This window comes from Leptosomus discolor, chromosome 7, assembly GCF_034619465.1.
Source record: "Leptosomus discolor isolate bLepDis1 chromosome 7, bLepDis1.hap2, whole genome shotgun sequence".
In the NCBI taxonomy this organism is placed as follows: Eukaryota; Metazoa; Chordata; class Aves; order Leptosomiformes; family Leptosomidae; genus Leptosomus; species Leptosomus discolor.
In genome coordinates, this window is record NC_141397.1 from 35501225 (window position 1) to 35517586 (window position 16362).

General features: G+C 41.3%; 1 protein-coding gene across 4 annotated transcripts in view; it reads right to left on the bottom strand.

The window, feature by feature from the left end:
• The window catches only part of TNS3 (tensin 3), a 233099-nt gene that overhangs the window by 35931 nt on the left and 180806 nt on the right, over positions 1 to 16362 (bottom strand). For 3 of the 4 annotated variants that reach the window (XM_086467647.1, XM_086467648.1, XM_086467650.1), the window contains 3 exons: positions 12617 to 12795; positions 12147 to 12264; positions 11969 to 12052 (listed from right to left, as the gene is read on the bottom strand). In XM_086467647.1, the coding sequence (XP_086323773.1) occupies positions 11969 to 12052; positions 12147 to 12264; positions 12617 to 12795 (381 nt within the window). The remainder of the gene's footprint in view (positions 1 to 11968; positions 12053 to 12146; positions 12265 to 12616; positions 12796 to 16362) is intronic. The other variant, XM_086467649.1, reaches the window with a different exon arrangement.

Below are 16362 nucleotides of genomic sequence, written 5' to 3' on the forward strand. Positions count from 1 at the left end.
TTTATTTGGAAAACGTGTGCCTTCTTCCCACTGAAAGGGAAAAATAGAAAGCAAACTCTCTAAAACTTAGTGCTTCAGAAACCTCTCAATTTTTCACTTGTTCTTAGAGACAAAACAAAAAAAAAAAAAAAAGAAAAAAACACCCCCACCACCCACCACCAGTATGTTATCAGGGTGTATTTCAAGTTTAACTGGAAGAGCCATATCTGCTTTGAGACTGTGATCAAAAGTTACAGCACTGAAGTCTTGTATAAACACATTTTTTTCCTGTATAATAATTTAATCATGTAAACATTTTTTTTGGCACTTCCAACTTCAGAATTACAGTTTGTATTATTGCCTGAATTTTAGAAATTATGAGCTCTCATAGATACCAGTGAAGATAACGAAAAATGGTGTTCAGCACCTTTGGAAATGCTATCATCTTTTCAGCTAATAGTTGTGTATTCCAAGTACAGTCAGTTGTCTTGGATGGCAAATACAAAATGCCCTTAAAAAAATAAATAAATACCAGATCATGCTACTGCTTTCTCTCATAGGAGAATGCCTTTGGACTTAGGGATGGAAGGAAGGATGTAAGCTGCACGTTGCACAATTCAACTTGCAGATGTATTGCTGCTGAATGGAATTCAAAGCCCCAGGGCACAAGCTTGGATTCGCCATGTAACAGATGGCAAACGCAAGCTTTGGAAGAATCAGGTTCATTTGGTCACCTAAGGCTACGTAATGGACACTGCACAAGAGAAGTTTCATTCTGGTGTAGAAAGCTGACAATTCCAGATCGAAGGAGTATTTTTACACAAGCTTCACACTTACAGACTTTAAGTAGTGTAACAGAGTTAGCCCTTCATCCTCTGTCCTAGGCAGAGGACCTCCTCTAAATCAGGCCACAGGATTTGAATTCAAGTTCTCCTCCTGTGAGAAGCCTGCTCTACCGTTATTCTGACCGGTATTAAATAGGAATGTGTATGAACTAAGCCAGAAAAAGAAATCTGGCTCAAAAGCATGATAGTTTTCAGACTTGCACAGGAAAGCCTGGTTCAAGTCCTGCTCATAATCATGCAGAAGAGGGAGATGGCCCTGGACCTCTCCTATGACATATGAATACTCTAACTGGATATTAGATTTGCATGGAAAAAGCTCCTCCTAAATGTGATTTAGACAATGTCTAAGATTTAGGTTCAGCTGGTGGAAAATGCAGAAGATAACCACGGTTGTGAACGCCACTGGCCTTAACAGCACAACTGTGCAGACCTGAGAGATCAGGTACAGTGTCACTGCACTGAAGTCACAATATTTACTTTGCTGGTTCCAAGGCTGATGTCCACTGATCTCGCAGCCCTCGGCACTAGGCAGGGGGAGTCGGAGGAAGATTCCTCTGACTGTAAAGCGCCAGAGCTGCAAGCCGTCAGTGCTAACACTCCCTTGCTTTGGTATTCTCTTCTGGCGACCCATGGACCTTTTCTGACCTGCTTTTCCTCTCAGAGTAACTCAATGTGAAGTTTCCAAAATTCATCAATTTCCTGAATGACGTCTGAAAACAGTTCTTTGACATGCAGGTATTTACAAGTCTCTTAGTGCATCTACTTGGTAAGCTGACTCTGGTGCTTAGCAATGATCCAAACAGACTGGTTGTATAGCATGCTCCCTGACAGAGCAAATATAAACTGGAATGCAATTTCTAGAACAAATAGTGTTTACAGAAGACATATTTAGAATCTATTCAACATTCTCTATTCTGTTTTCTAGTATTTTCTTGAACTTTGTCTTCTTTTTCAAACCTCCTTCATAATAACTCATTGCCAAAATATTTGTGGCAATTGAACACAGGCAGGCAGCTTTCAAATTGCTAGGCTGCCACTCAGACATAGAAATAAATGTAAGATAAAAGAAAGAAAAATCAAAGCACAGCAGAAACGTTTTCATTAACGTTATACTTTGCTGCTTCATAAAGTGTTTGAGCTTGATCTTATAATTTCAAGGGATGTGAGCACAGTATGAGGTCCCTCTTACTTACACAGGTCTCAGCTTTCATTAAACCAGCCAGTTTATGCACACCTTAGTATTATGCACTTTATCAATCTGTGTGTCATCTCCCAGCAGGGCATGAAATCAGTTTGCAGAGAATTACAACCAGCAGGCACCCTTCAAAAGCACTGAATGAAAGGTATTAATAATGCACTCTCTTTTGACCAGATATGAAAGCACTGAAAAAACAGCAATGAAAAAAGAAAGCCACAACCAATGCGTAATCTCAAGCTATTTTTAAAATACCCCCACTGTTTTCCAGAACAAAAAATATTTTGCTAGTCTTGAGATAACATTTTGCTGTGACCAAGTGTAGAACGGATTTATAATCTAATGCATCCCATCTCGGGAAACTAGGAGCTGCATCTATTCTCTACCCTCAATACAGAGGGATTCTTGAGTGCTCAGGAAAAACAAACCCTTTTCTTGATATAATTTATTCCGATTTTTGCATTAAACAGTTTTAACAAAATAAACACGATATAAACTCTACTGTCATTTATATGATACAACTTTCTGATATTGGTGGGTACATTTATACAAATGAAAGCTCAGCTTGGCTCCAGTAATTAAAGACATCCGAATGAATGTTTCCTTAACCTTCATTAACTTCATTAACTTGTTCTCCATTTATCTTCAAAGAAAAAAACAGTGTAAACGAAATTCTGAATATAAAAAATTATGCTAACAAGAAATCGTAACATTCTTCAGGCTTTTTGAAAGCGACAGAACTCACATGGTACAATTTCATCTTCTTATAAAGAAGTCTATATAATGTATTATAATTTTTATTTCCTAGAGCTTATCTGGTGCACAGATCAATTCAAGGATCCCAGTGACTATCCCACAGCTCCAGAACATTTCACCTGCAGCACTACATTATCTTCATAGCTGTCCTATAATCTCCCAGCAAAGAATTTAATTTTCATTTACTTTATTCTTGAAGCTTTCTAGACAAACTCTTAAAACATTGTTAGAGCAGTAAGACAACATGAGAACACTCAGGAAATCCAGTGTCAGTAGCATACACAAACTAGGAGTGTGATTGAAATACTCAGTTTGTCTTCATGCTGTTTTTCTTGAAATGCTGCAGGTGCAGTACTATTCAGACTTTTAGAGTTTGTGCTTTTAACACAGTGTTTGATGAAGGACTGAAAAAAAAAAAAAAGACTATTCTGCTTTCTGTACTAGTTCTTCTTAACATACCTTCATTACATCCCTCAGCTCCAGCTATAGCGTCTCTACTCTTCCCCAGCTTCCTTCCTGATGTTTCTCCCCCAGCACACCCATGTAGTTTTTTCCTCTCCAGGATTTTTCTCCCACTTTTCTCATTGCAAGTGCTAAGTTGGTGCAAAACCTTCTGGGAATGGAGGGGAAAAAATTTCATGTACCTGTGGCCCCTCAGGGATCCTAAAGTCACTTGGGGAAAAAAGTATATATATATTAGAGAAATCTCATACATCTGGTTTTCAGAGCAGGAGGTGGTGGAAGGGGGCAGGAGGTGAAAATAAATGAAAGCAAACTCACAATTCCAAAGGCTATTAAAGGAATTGTGTAATTTTGAAATGTTGGTATGGCCTCAAATTGCCCACCTATTTCTAACAGCTAATTCAAATTATGAGGGTTCCAATTATGAGCTACATCTATCTGGAGTTGTGCAAAGCATTTGACACTGTCCTGCACAACAACCTTGTCTCTAAACTGAAGAGACATGGATTTGATGGGTGGACCACTCAGTGGATCAGGAATTGGCTGGATGGTCACGCTCAGAGAGTCACAGTCAACAGCTCAATGTCTGAGTGGAGACCAGTGACAAGTGGTGTTCCTCAAGGGTCAGTACTGTGACCGGTGCTGTTTAACATCTTTGTCAGCGACATGGACAGTGGGATCGAATGCACCCTCATGCCAATGACACCAAGCTGTGCAGTGCGGTCAACACACTAGAGGGAAGGGAGGCCATCCAGAAGGACCTGGAGAGGTGGGCCCATGTGAACCTCATGGAGCTTAACAAGGCACAGATACAGGCTGGGCAATGAGTGGATGGAGAGCAGCCCTGCGGAGAAGGACTGGGGGATGCTGGTGGATGAAAAGGTGAACATGACCCAGCAATGTGTGCACGCAGCCCAGAAAAGCAATTGCATGCTGGGCTGCGTCAAGAGCAGCATGGCCAGCAGGGCGAGGGAGGTGATTCTCATCTGCTGTGGTGAGACCCCACCTGCAGTGCTACATCCAGCTCTGGGACCCCCAGCACAGGAAAGACACGGACCTGCTCGAGCAGGTCCAGAGGAGGCCATGAAGACAATCAGGGGCTGGAGAACCTCCCCTGTAAGGACAGGCTGAAAGCGTTGGGGTTGTTCAGCCTGGAGAAGAGAAGGCTCCAGGGAGACCTTAGAGTGGCCTTCCAGTACTTAAAGGGGGCTACAGGAAAGGTGCGGAGGAACTCTTGATTGGGGAGTGTAGCGATAGGACAAGGGGTAATGGTTTCAAACAGAGAGGGGAGATTTAGATGAGATATTAGAAAGTTCTTCACTGTGGCTGCCCCCTCCGTGGCAGTATTCAAGGCCAGGTTGGACAGGGCTTTGAGCAACCTGGTCTAGTGGAAGGTGTCCCTGCCCATGGCAGGGGGGTTGGAACTAGATAATCTCCAAGGTCCCTTCCAGCCCAGACTATTCTATGATTGCTTGACCTGAAGTTTATTTTGCAGTGAAGCATTTCATCATATAAATGCATTAGACAAAATGCACAAAGCTCAGGTCCTACCCCTGCAATTTCCTTTATATTCTTGTGGTTTTTTCCCCTTCAAACATTTTACTATGCAGGAAAATCATGCAGAAAAAGCACACTTTATTATTTGTTGAAAACGCCACAAGGTTTGTGGTGATTCTGTTATACACTGTAAGTAAATTCTATGTTTGTGGGCCATCTACTGAAAAGCACCTGTCCTAAACACTCACTAGTCTTACTTTGGTGGCAGCGCTTCCATTGTTGCAGTACAGGGCAGCCACGTGGGGCACTCAAGGCTGCTGATGGCCAGACAATCTTTGAAGAGCTTGGGAGCATCTGCAATGCAGGCTTTGAAGACAGAATCAAAGCCTTAATATTGTGTGTCTGTCAACTGCCAAGATACGCAGCGAACAGAGTTTCTAGCGGACTGTATTGCCAAGCATGCAGGTGCTGTTTTCTGTATTGCTCCTGGTTCCAGGATTTTCCCAGTTAATACCCCCTTTTGAAAAAAAGGTTGCTGTTTCACTTTAAATTTACAGTGTTATAGTGACTCAAGACCAAACAAATAGCAGACAGACTGGATTAAAATGAGGTGCCCCAAATAAGGGATGAAGTCTACAGGGTGGGTCATCTTGAAGGAGACCCTATCATCAGTTATTTGCTCTAATGGTATTAGCATGGGATTGAGGAGCAGTCAGACCTGTTGAGCTACCATTGATGGAAGACTTACAATGTGTAAGAGGCTTTAAAGATGTCCAGAGCTAAAAACCTTATTACATATGCATTCCTGTAGGACAGCACTTTCATCACAACATCTACCATTCCTTTAAGACAGTTTAACATTTGACTTGAGGACAAGATGAGTGGGTGAGAAAGTGAAGAGCCTATATCTAGGTTCCTCACCACTTGGATACTCATTTCCCTGGGAGAAAAGTTAATTCACATTTGCTATTTTAGGCAGAAGACTCCATGTAACTTTCCAGCAGTGTCTTGGTTCAAATGGATGATGCAGACAGTGCCAACTGACCTCTGAGGGGGCTGTTAACTTTCCCTTTTCAGAGGGATAGTCTCAGTTCTTGTATTTGCTTATCAATTGGCTCTTTCAGCATGGAACAAAAAGCCATCCAGTAAAACCAAGAAAAAAGAGCAATGTGAATACTTTCACAGAAGGTGAAACACGCAGTATAAACCAGAAAGTCTTTCCAAATCAGTATGTGATTCGTTCTCCAATGCCCTTTTAACAGGGACAGATACAGCTAAAAGCTCGTTCTGATTGGTGATCCAGTTTCTGCTACAGAAGTGAAGGTGGGAGGAAGAGGAGAGTGACTAGCTTCACTGATCATCTCTTCAACGTAATGGCTGAAGTACCTAACTATCCTCTCTGCCTTTTCTCTTTTTTTTTTTTTAAATTCCTCAGGATTATAGAGCAGCTGCACACAGAATTACACACACGTGCACTAGATTAAGCATTTTGACAGTACTCAAAGTCAACATATTTTCCACGACCATCTACAGCACATGAGTTTGTCTCGTGTTCAACATGGCATTCAACCTGTAAGTCGCACCAAGCCCTGTCCCATGTAGAAGCTTAGCTCACAGGGTCATAAGAACTTTCTACCATTAATATCTTTGTACTGACATAAGCATCAGATTTAAAGAACTTTTGATTCTGTGATCAGATACAATGTTGGCTACAAGCCAGAATATATTCATGTTTCAGAATACTTTATCAACAGTGTCCCAAACCAGAGACAGATATACTTTACACAATATGCTTCCTTATGAAAATTCAGTAACAGGAATGGCACCTTTTGTCAGCTTTAACATATCAGCCAAAGAAAAACACATTTATATTGTCCCACTGCTTCTTCATCACACAGTATTTTCCATGGACTTGGCACTCCCTAGCTTTTTATATTCAGGAATGTGTATTTGTAGTCCTTACTCCTCTGAATCAATGACATGTTACCATTTTTAATGAGTGGCTAAAATATGTCCAGATTTTGTAAAGTTTTACGTAGAAACACATAACATGGCTACAAACAAAAACAGTTCATATTTAGCTAGCTAAATGGCTTAATCTCTAAATCATTTCATTCTTATCTCTAAGCCAGACACTAAAGCTATGGTAAGTTAATCAGCGTGCACTGGGAGAGTACATCCCATGAAAATCTTAGCCAAACTAAGTGGGGGGAAAAAAAAGCTCAATTAAAGCTGATTACCAAACAGCTCAGCTGCAGATACTTAAAGATTTTTGGTTAATATTGCTCACTAAAAGCAGGTGTAGACTACAAGTGTTTCAAGTTATTTTCAGTTTGGTTCTGTTACAACATATCTTCCACCAGACTGATGCAAATTAAATGAAACTGTTAATCTATTCAGCACCTAAGATGGAACATTATCACCTTCGCTGTGAATTCGGATTACCAGACTGAAATCACTGCTAATGAGCATTGCTTCTTTCTCCGCAGGCCAGACGAGATACGCAATTTCCATGCTTGTATTTGAAAGATATGTTAAGAACTGTATTATAATCAGTGGCACACAGGGAAGAGGCTCTGTGACAGTAAAGACTTGAAAATACAAGTAGTCATCTTCCAAACTTTGTGCAATAAAAAGTTTGTATAAATGTTAGTTTTACTGAGCAGAATGTGTCAATGAAAGTAATCCAGGGAGGAAAAAGTATGACCTAGATCATAGCACATTATATTGACTTTGGTGTTTACAATGGCCAAAATGCGGTCTCTGAACTTTTATGACTATGCCTTACAGCATTCCACAGGCTCTTTCTGGAAGACCTGATTAAATTCATGTTGGTAGAATCCAAACAGGAGAACCGAGTCCTTTCCTACTTGCTCCGGAAGCCTATGGAGGCTTCATATGCACTAGTAAATGGTATGCTTTATCCTAACGGATAAGGGGAGGAGAGGAAGGCAGGTATAAATAAATATTATATGCAGAGTTTCCATATTGCGGAGAAAGTTTTTGCACATCATAAACTGAGATTTTTCCCCTCTCACAAATTAGTATCACTGTTATTCCCTGTGCTGCTAACCCTCCTGACACACACAAAACATTTTTCAATCAAACAATTCCACAGTACGTTTCATTTCGCTTGCAACTCAGTGACTGGAAGAAACGACAATCCTGGAATGACAGTATAAAATTACAACAGTGTAAAATGCTAATCAGCAGCAGAATTGTACAGTAACGAGGATATCTGTTTGGTTGTGGTTTTGCCTTCGGAGAGGTTTTGGAAACATTCATTGGCTCTACTGGGTGGTGTAACAGAGTACGCCGATGTTAGTCAGTGGGGGGAACAGGATTACAATGTCTTTGTCAGATAGAAACAGTGTCTGTATGAGAAAAACCAAGGAAACATGACAGCATCTGGTCTTCAAGAGTCCCATGGCAGCATGAGGGGAAAAGATGACCTTCTGACAATTTTTAGAAAAGATGCACCTCCTATGCATAACGTAAGCTTTGGGTACAGTATCTAGGCTAAGCTCCATGGCAGGTATGAAAAGGCAAGGCCTTACACATGCTTGAAGGCTCTGAAATTCCTCATACCAGCAGCAGTGCTATCGTTCCACCATAGGCACTGCTCGAACTACGCAAGTTTACTTTGGCTGTTCAGAAGGGACGGAAAAACAGGACATCGCATCTTCTCGTTTTAAGTACACAGATAAAGGATTATAGACAATCTCCCCTTGTTCCACAGATCCCTGCCTTCTCAGGCAAGAGAGTGCCTGTTTGTGAATGCAGATTTTCTGCAAAGCTCTGTCTCTGCTTTGGCCAGGGCTGAAGAAGGGGCAGCTCCTCACGGCCAGCCTGTGGGGTGAAGTGGCAGGGGTGGTTAGCCAGAGTTCAGTCCTCTGTCGAAGGGCTTGCTACGCTTTTGTTACTTCTTTGTACAAAGGGACTTCAATTAGCTGTATGCTGTCTAAGACAAGAGAGTCTTTATAAGCTCCAAAATAGCCTACAAATAGCACTTCTGTTCCTTCCCTGGTGTGTGGGACTATCCTGTGGGACACACAAAGGCTACTGTGTTACTCAGAGAGCCGTATCTGTGTTCTATCTGGAGTCCGCTTTGTCACGGGGTATTTATAAAACCAGCCAAGTTATAGACTGCTCAAGTTTGTCTTAAGAAACAAGGTGTCTTTCAAAAGATAATTCAGAATGAACTCCATGGGTGCTGTACTACTTGAGAGCTATGTAAAGTGAGGAAAAGGGTGATGAAACCACAGCAGCAAGAGATCACTGGAGCAGCAGCACCAACACGAAAGGGCTGCATGCCTGAACATGACTGAGGGAGGTTCAACCTGCTCCCATCTGAGAAAGGAAAGGAATCCTGCCTTTTCTAGCTGGTGCACACAGGGCATCTCAAAGAAACATATGGGGAGAAAGAAGAGGTAGGGCATAGCTAATGAAAGGGAGACAGACACTTAACACCACTGGACTGACTCTCCCTAGCAAAGTGGTTTCACCTGGAAAGAAAATCAAGATTTCTAGGGCTAACAGAGCACCATTGTATACCGAGTTTTGTCAGGCTTCAGTGAAGATAGTGCTCTTCACTTCAATAAACAGTTTAAGAATCAGAATTAGATGCATTCGAGACATAAGTACACAGTTTACAAGAATACCTTACAAAAGAACAGATAATTTTATTGTTTTGTATACATAAAGACGGGATATAATTGTAATTCTTGACTACAGAATACAGAAAACCATGTATTATTCTTTTAAAATGTACACTTTTATACTTTTCTAAAACCACAGTAGTTCTCCCTTGATATGGTAAGTGCTAACTACAGTGAAAGCTATTCTCTACAAGGAAGTGGGGAGGACATAAGACAGTAATATATCTCAATAATTGGTAGACAGATGTTACAGCATCCTCACTGTTAACTTGGAATGCAGATAAGCAGCAAAGCTGAGATGCAGAACAAAACAATTTTGAATTCAAGGGTGATCTGAACCGAGACAAAAGGGGTAATACCTTAATGGCAGAAATTAGGACTCCAGAGTCCATGACTCCAAAAGTCTCAATCTGTTGAAAAATCTCTGGAGAAGTCAGTATGTTTCCCAACCTCTACCAAAATAAAAACCATGAAAGCATTTAAAAGAAGAGCAAGGCTGCGAAGGAAAGTACTGAAAACTGGGGCTGTAAGGATTCTTGCACAGTGCATACTACTAGAGTCACCTTTGTCGCATGTGCATTAGAGCAGTCTCAACCCCAGGAACAGCTACTTCTGCTCCCTTGAGATTCTTGGCCTCATTCAACATGCAAAACCCAATGCTCTCGCACTGACCATGCATTAGGGATTTGTCGCAAAAATAATGAGAGGACATCTTCACTTCTCACCAAAGTGATACTTACTGTAGATCCAGGCAATAAAACAAGCAGAAGAGTGAAGGGAAAAGAGAAGAAAAAAGGTAAAATTAAAGTAGGATTCTAATATTGCCTCTGGCAATAGAAGTTTCTGTGCGCTGGTGGGAAAAGTCATCCAACTAACATTTCTTAGAGATGCTCGCTAATGGTGTATTGCATGTTTTCTAGCTGACCCACCTCATACACCTTTAACCTTAGTGTCCAAGTACATGATGTTTACGACTAAAAGCAAAGCCATAGGGAGCTGAGCACGTAACCTGTAGCATTCAGTACACCTTGAGGATCATTTTTAAAGGGGCATTCAAAGGGAGAATTACCTGCTTTGGTCTCAGCTAGAGTAATTATTTTCAGTGTCACATTAACTGAGTATCCAAACCCAGCATTTGAGAGATAACAGCATTTGGAATTAAGCAGGAGAATCACCAACAAAATACAGAAATATACTGAAAGCCTCAAAATTTTCTAGGGCAAGTCCTAACTCTTAGCAACAGCACGGGAAACCATTTAACAACAAAGTGTTCAGTAGATGAACTCAAGGTAAGCAACCTGTAATTGATTTGCTGAAGCTGCCCTCAGGAGGATACCTGTCGCTACTTGTTTAAGAGCGGAGAGAGTAAAGGGCAAAGCCACAGCAACTGAACCATAAAGAGATGTCCTGAACTGGGTAGAAAGTTGCTTTATTACTGAAGATAATTTTATTCTGTGTTGATGTTACTTGCTTTTGATAACTATTAAATAAGGCAAATTAAACAGGAAGGTTTTTTTCTCCCAAGTTAAAAACACAATACTGTAACTATTATTGCATCAAAATCCACCGTCAAATTTATTGGAGACTCTACTATCAAGATCTTGTCCGAGAAGACAGTCATAGCGTAAGCAATAAAAGTCTATATACACATGAATTACCATCCTAACATCTTCTAATGCACAGAATTTAAATGAATGTCTGTGATTTTTATTCAGGTTTTAAATAAATTATATTAGCTTCCTTCTATGTCCAGCACTTCCTAATGCAGTCACATGAAATACATTTTATTAAACTTGTTGTTCTAAAATAATTTCACAGAGAAAAGGTGACAGCTAACAACAGCTTTGCTGCTGTTTTTAAGTGCAAAGACTTAAGGTCTCAAAGCAGAATCCTTTATTAATAAAATTCATAGCCAGATCACATTAAATCTTTAACCATGTAATCATCTGTTACCAACTATTTTTCCATGCTTGTGCATTTACAAACTGTATTGTGGCAAAAAAACCTCTGGAACCTTCATTCCTCTGATTAAGCATCTCCTTGACTTGAGTATAGCTACTCTCAAGCTCTATTGTCAGCCCCACTTGCTTGGAAAGGTGCCAACATGCATATCACCCCTCTTTCCTCAGATGTAGACAAAGCCTACTAAACATCACAAGGAACTCGAGTCTCCTGACAGTACTATTCTGATATTAATAAATATCAGCAGAGAGATCATGGAACATTGAAACCACGCAAACACATACAGAGAACAAGAGCAGGATACCCTCAAACACTGAACTGCATTTCCTTTTATCGCCATGACACAACTGCCCGACTGCTCCACGCTGATTTTGGACACTGAACATGAACATGGGACTCCCTGTTGGCAATTAATGGCATTGAATCTTTCTTGGATAATACTTCATTGTTTACTTCTTTTTGATATTATTAAAATAGTACTGCTAAATTCTATTTCTCCGACTAGCACATTTCTAAACTCACCAGGTATACATCCTATTTATAAAGGACTGTTGTGTTAGTTGCCTTCACACACAGTTCAATCTCAAATTATTTAAGAAGTAGGGGTATCTTACCAGGATTGGTTCTGTACAGCTCAGACGGGCTGCTGACCTTTTGGCTGGAGGGAATCCGCTGATGGTATAGTGGAGGTGTTTTCACTAGGAGAGAAGGAAAAGTACAATTCCTCTTCAGTAACGGCTGAATTGATCATAGTGCTATTAAAATAAATAAATGAGACAGACATTTCCTTACCATATGGTGTCTCTGGTGACAGGGGAAAAGCTGGTGTGGATGGGACAGCTTCATTTCCATTTTTTGTTGGGGAGAAAATTCCTCCATCTATTTCATCTTGGTAATGTGTAACAGCCACCTAGGAAGGACACAAAAAGCAAAATTACAGTGTGAAAACTTCCACTTAACCCTATAATATAGTGGGGCATTTTTCATCAGATTACAGAAGGTTTCATATAACCTGATCCACTGCTCCAGCAGAGAGATCATGGAGCACTGAAAACATGCAAACACACAAAGAGGACAAGAGCAGGACACCCTTAAACAGTGACTTGCATTTCTGAGATAACTACAGTCATTTGTTCTACTTATCACCACAGTGCAACTGCCCAATGGCTTCACATTGATTTTGAACACTGAACAAGAACATGGGACTCCCTATCGGCCATTCGCTTCAATAAGTATTTCTTGAAAAATTCTTCACTGTTTACCTCCTTGGTCTCCCCTACAGGAATGGGTGATCCTGGATTGACAGCCTGGTCAGTAGCAGGAGACTTCATCCATCCAAACCTGTTATATGATGGCTGCCCAGGGACATCATTGTCATACTGCCCAACACTTAACTTCCTGATCCTTCCCTCTCTTGCATTGTCATCTTGCGTACCTGTTGCTGAAAACAAATAGGTAAACTGTTTAATAAACTATCTTTTTTTCCCAGTTAGAGCTGTTAAAACAAACTTCACTATTATGCATTCAGTGTTTCTGTTCAAGAATGCTTGTGAAATAACTGGTTTAATAATTGGTTTACAAAACCACACAGGTGGGGGAAAAAAAATAAAATCAGCTGTAGTTAGCCTTGCTGACACAAATTGGAACATATTTGCAGTACACCTGGTTCCAGAGGAGCAAAGCAGTATGTTTCTACTGACGCCCATTTTTGGAAGGGATTACTACCCCCACCACCAGCCCCAGTACAGCCTGCCTGCAGGGGCCACTATGGCAGCCGAATGGGAAATCTCTTCTTCCATCTCTGACTCAGCAGCTCTCAGCAGCAAAACCACTGCTGCTTTCCAGGACTGCATCTTCCCCAACCAACCAGCCTCCTTTTAGCTAACACAGACCATGGCCCTTATAAACCCAGCTCACTGTCCACCTTTCATGCAACCACACTTAATCACAAAAAGTAGGTATAGGGTACACACAGGAGTCTGAGGAATGGAGCACAAGAGTAAGCTGAGCCAGCAGAACAAGCCAGGACATTCAAGAGCATAAAGCAGTATTTGTTTCCAAAGTCACTATTAAGAGAGTGTCATTAGATACAGCTTTTCGCTTAGCAGGACTTTATACTTAGTCATCCACTCCCACCAACAGGCAGGATATTCCTGCAGCAATTGCTTTTTCCACCCTTCTTTGTAAAAGTAAGTCCACAATAAGGATCCCACAGTCATCCTTACTGTGTAGTCACAGGACAGTACAAAAACAACCACATAACAGCAACCTGTCAGATACTCCTCTTGGAGTTTTTATTGTCTATATATGCAAAAAGATCTTTGAGAATTAGCTATTTCTCTTAAAAGAGATGAGGATTTCTAAAAGAACTTTTTTTCATTGTGTGGTGTCATTTGAAATCTTACAATCATTTCCAGCTGTAAGTATGTGTTGATTAAGCACATCTCCTTCACACCCAGCTCATGGAGTGCAACAGTAGGAGCCCAAAGCGTGCCCTTCCGCTAACCCAGCAGGAGGGCTGAACCAGCCACTTAGAGAAAGGCAATAGTGTACACTTTCCACGCACATCCGTCTCCTAATCTGAAGTAGCTGACAGAAGCCAAGGTGTAAAATCTGGCATGCAGCGTAAGAGCTTGTGTAATATATTTCACCTTGATTATACAGCATAATTATCAAGGCACAAATAGGTTTCTGTACAGGAGAACAGTTTTTATTCGAGACATGGATTTCAGACTAAAATCGATGGTACTTAAGTGATTCTGCATTGATATACATATGTATCAACCTGAATAACTGGCTGGCAACTAGTGGCGTAACTTAAAAATATCAACAAATCCCTTGTAAAACTACAGAATTAAACACTTTCAAAAATCCAGCTCTGCTACCATCAAAGCCAGTGTGACAGTAACTACCACTAAAGCCAATAAATAAATAAACCCCTGTCCATCAGAACAGCATTAGGCATTTATCTTGTCAGATGGCTATCACCATGCCAATGCTACAGCTAACAGAAACATGGCCAGTGGTTAAAAGTTAATCCTTGTTTGGTTTCTTTAGCTGCTTAGCTTTCCTGGAGTACTCCTGAGAGGTATTTGCAACTATTAGACAGAAAACAACACTAAGCTAAAAATCTTGTCTGCAGTGGCATGTAAACAACAGTGCTCTACCTCATATACTAGCAGTTGTCCCAGCTAAACTTCAAAAACTGATAATTCTTCATGCATTATACATGTTGGTATTTACCGAGCACATGAGGCACACCATTAAAAAGGTCCACATATACTTTCAGTTACCACAACAATTAGTAAGATGATGCTTACATGTTTCCACTTGATTCACAAGGCTTGTGGGCTAGCCGCACAACCAGCTTTCTCTGAGAGTGGGGCAAGCATAGCGTATGTGGTAGGACTCTCTGAAGAACTTTTCTTGTGGAGGTGGAAAAACAAGCTGGACCGACAGCCCTTCTGCCCATTATGGAAGTCTTTATCATTTGTAAACTAGAACTATAAAACTTTTCCAAAACCCAGCATACTCCATCAAAGACCATCCCTTAATTCCTATCTAGTTTGTATCACAGCCAACTGTGTACATTACAGTCAAACTGGAAACGCCTTACAACAGATAAGTATAAAACAAAGTTCGCAAGAATATGAAAGTTTCAGCATCTTGTTGTTTACCCCTCTCTGCAAGGGGCTCTAAATCACATTACGTCACCTTTAAAGTTCTGAATATCACTTCAGGCCACTCAACTGCCCTTCTGTTCCTCTGCATTGTTTTTCTTGATAAAGGTCTTTTGAACAAAAGCAATATATTACAGAAAAGACTAACACAAACCCTATACATAAACTTATTCAAACTGGTTTGAAGGCAGAGAAAAAGATTATGATCATTGTATCACAACAGGATAAAAATGCTTTAGAATCTCAAGATTCACATGTTATCCTGGTTACAATAACAAGTAAGTAAAAAACACATTTAGTAGTTATTCATCCCTTGAATACCATGAGGGTCCATAATGTACTTCAATTTACCAAAATAATAATAATTTGCTCTCATTTAGTATTAAGGAAATGGAATGGAATGGAATATTTCAGCTGGAAGGGACCTGCAACAATCATCTCGTTGAACTGCCTGACCACCTCAGGGCTGACCAAAAGCTAAAGCATGGCATTGAGGGCATTGCCCAAATGCCTCTTACACACTGACAGGCCTGGGACATCGACAGCCTCTCCAGGAAGCCTCTGACAGGGACTGACCACCCTCTCAGTACAGAAATGGTTCCTCCTCATGTCAGGTCCGAACCTCCCCTGACGCACACAGCTTTGAGCCATTCCCACACACCTTGACACTGGGCACCAGACAGAAGAGCTCAGCACCTTCCTCTCCACGTCCCCTCTGCAGGAAGCTGCAGAAAGCAGGGAGGTCGCCCCTCAGCCTCCTTCTCTCCAAACTAGACAAACCCAGAGTCCTCACTCGCTCATCACAGGACATGCCTGCCAGCCCCTTCACCACCCTGGGTGCCCTCCTTGGGACACATTCAAGAACCTTCACATCCCTTTTAAATGTTGGGGCCCAGAACCACACACAACACTCAAGGTGAAGCCACACCAGTGCTGAATACAGCAGGATAATCACCTCTTTGGACTAGCTGGCTGTGCTGTGTTTGATGCACCCCAGGATGGGGTTTGCCTTCTGGGCTGCCAGGGCACACACTGCTGGCTCCTGTTGAGCCTCCTGCTAACCAGCACCCGCAGACCCCTTCACCAGACTGGTCACCAGCCAAATGTAGCCCCCTTCACTACAACCCTTTGAGCTCTGCCCTCCAGCCAGTTCTTCTCCCAGCGCACTAGGAACCCACTCATCCCACAGCTGGACAACTTGTCCAGAAGCACGCTGGGACAGAGTAGCAAAAGCCTTACCAAAATCCAGAAAAACTACATCCACTGCCTTCCCTTCACCCACCAGGCAGGTGACCTTATCATTGAAGGATATCAAATTAGTTAGACAG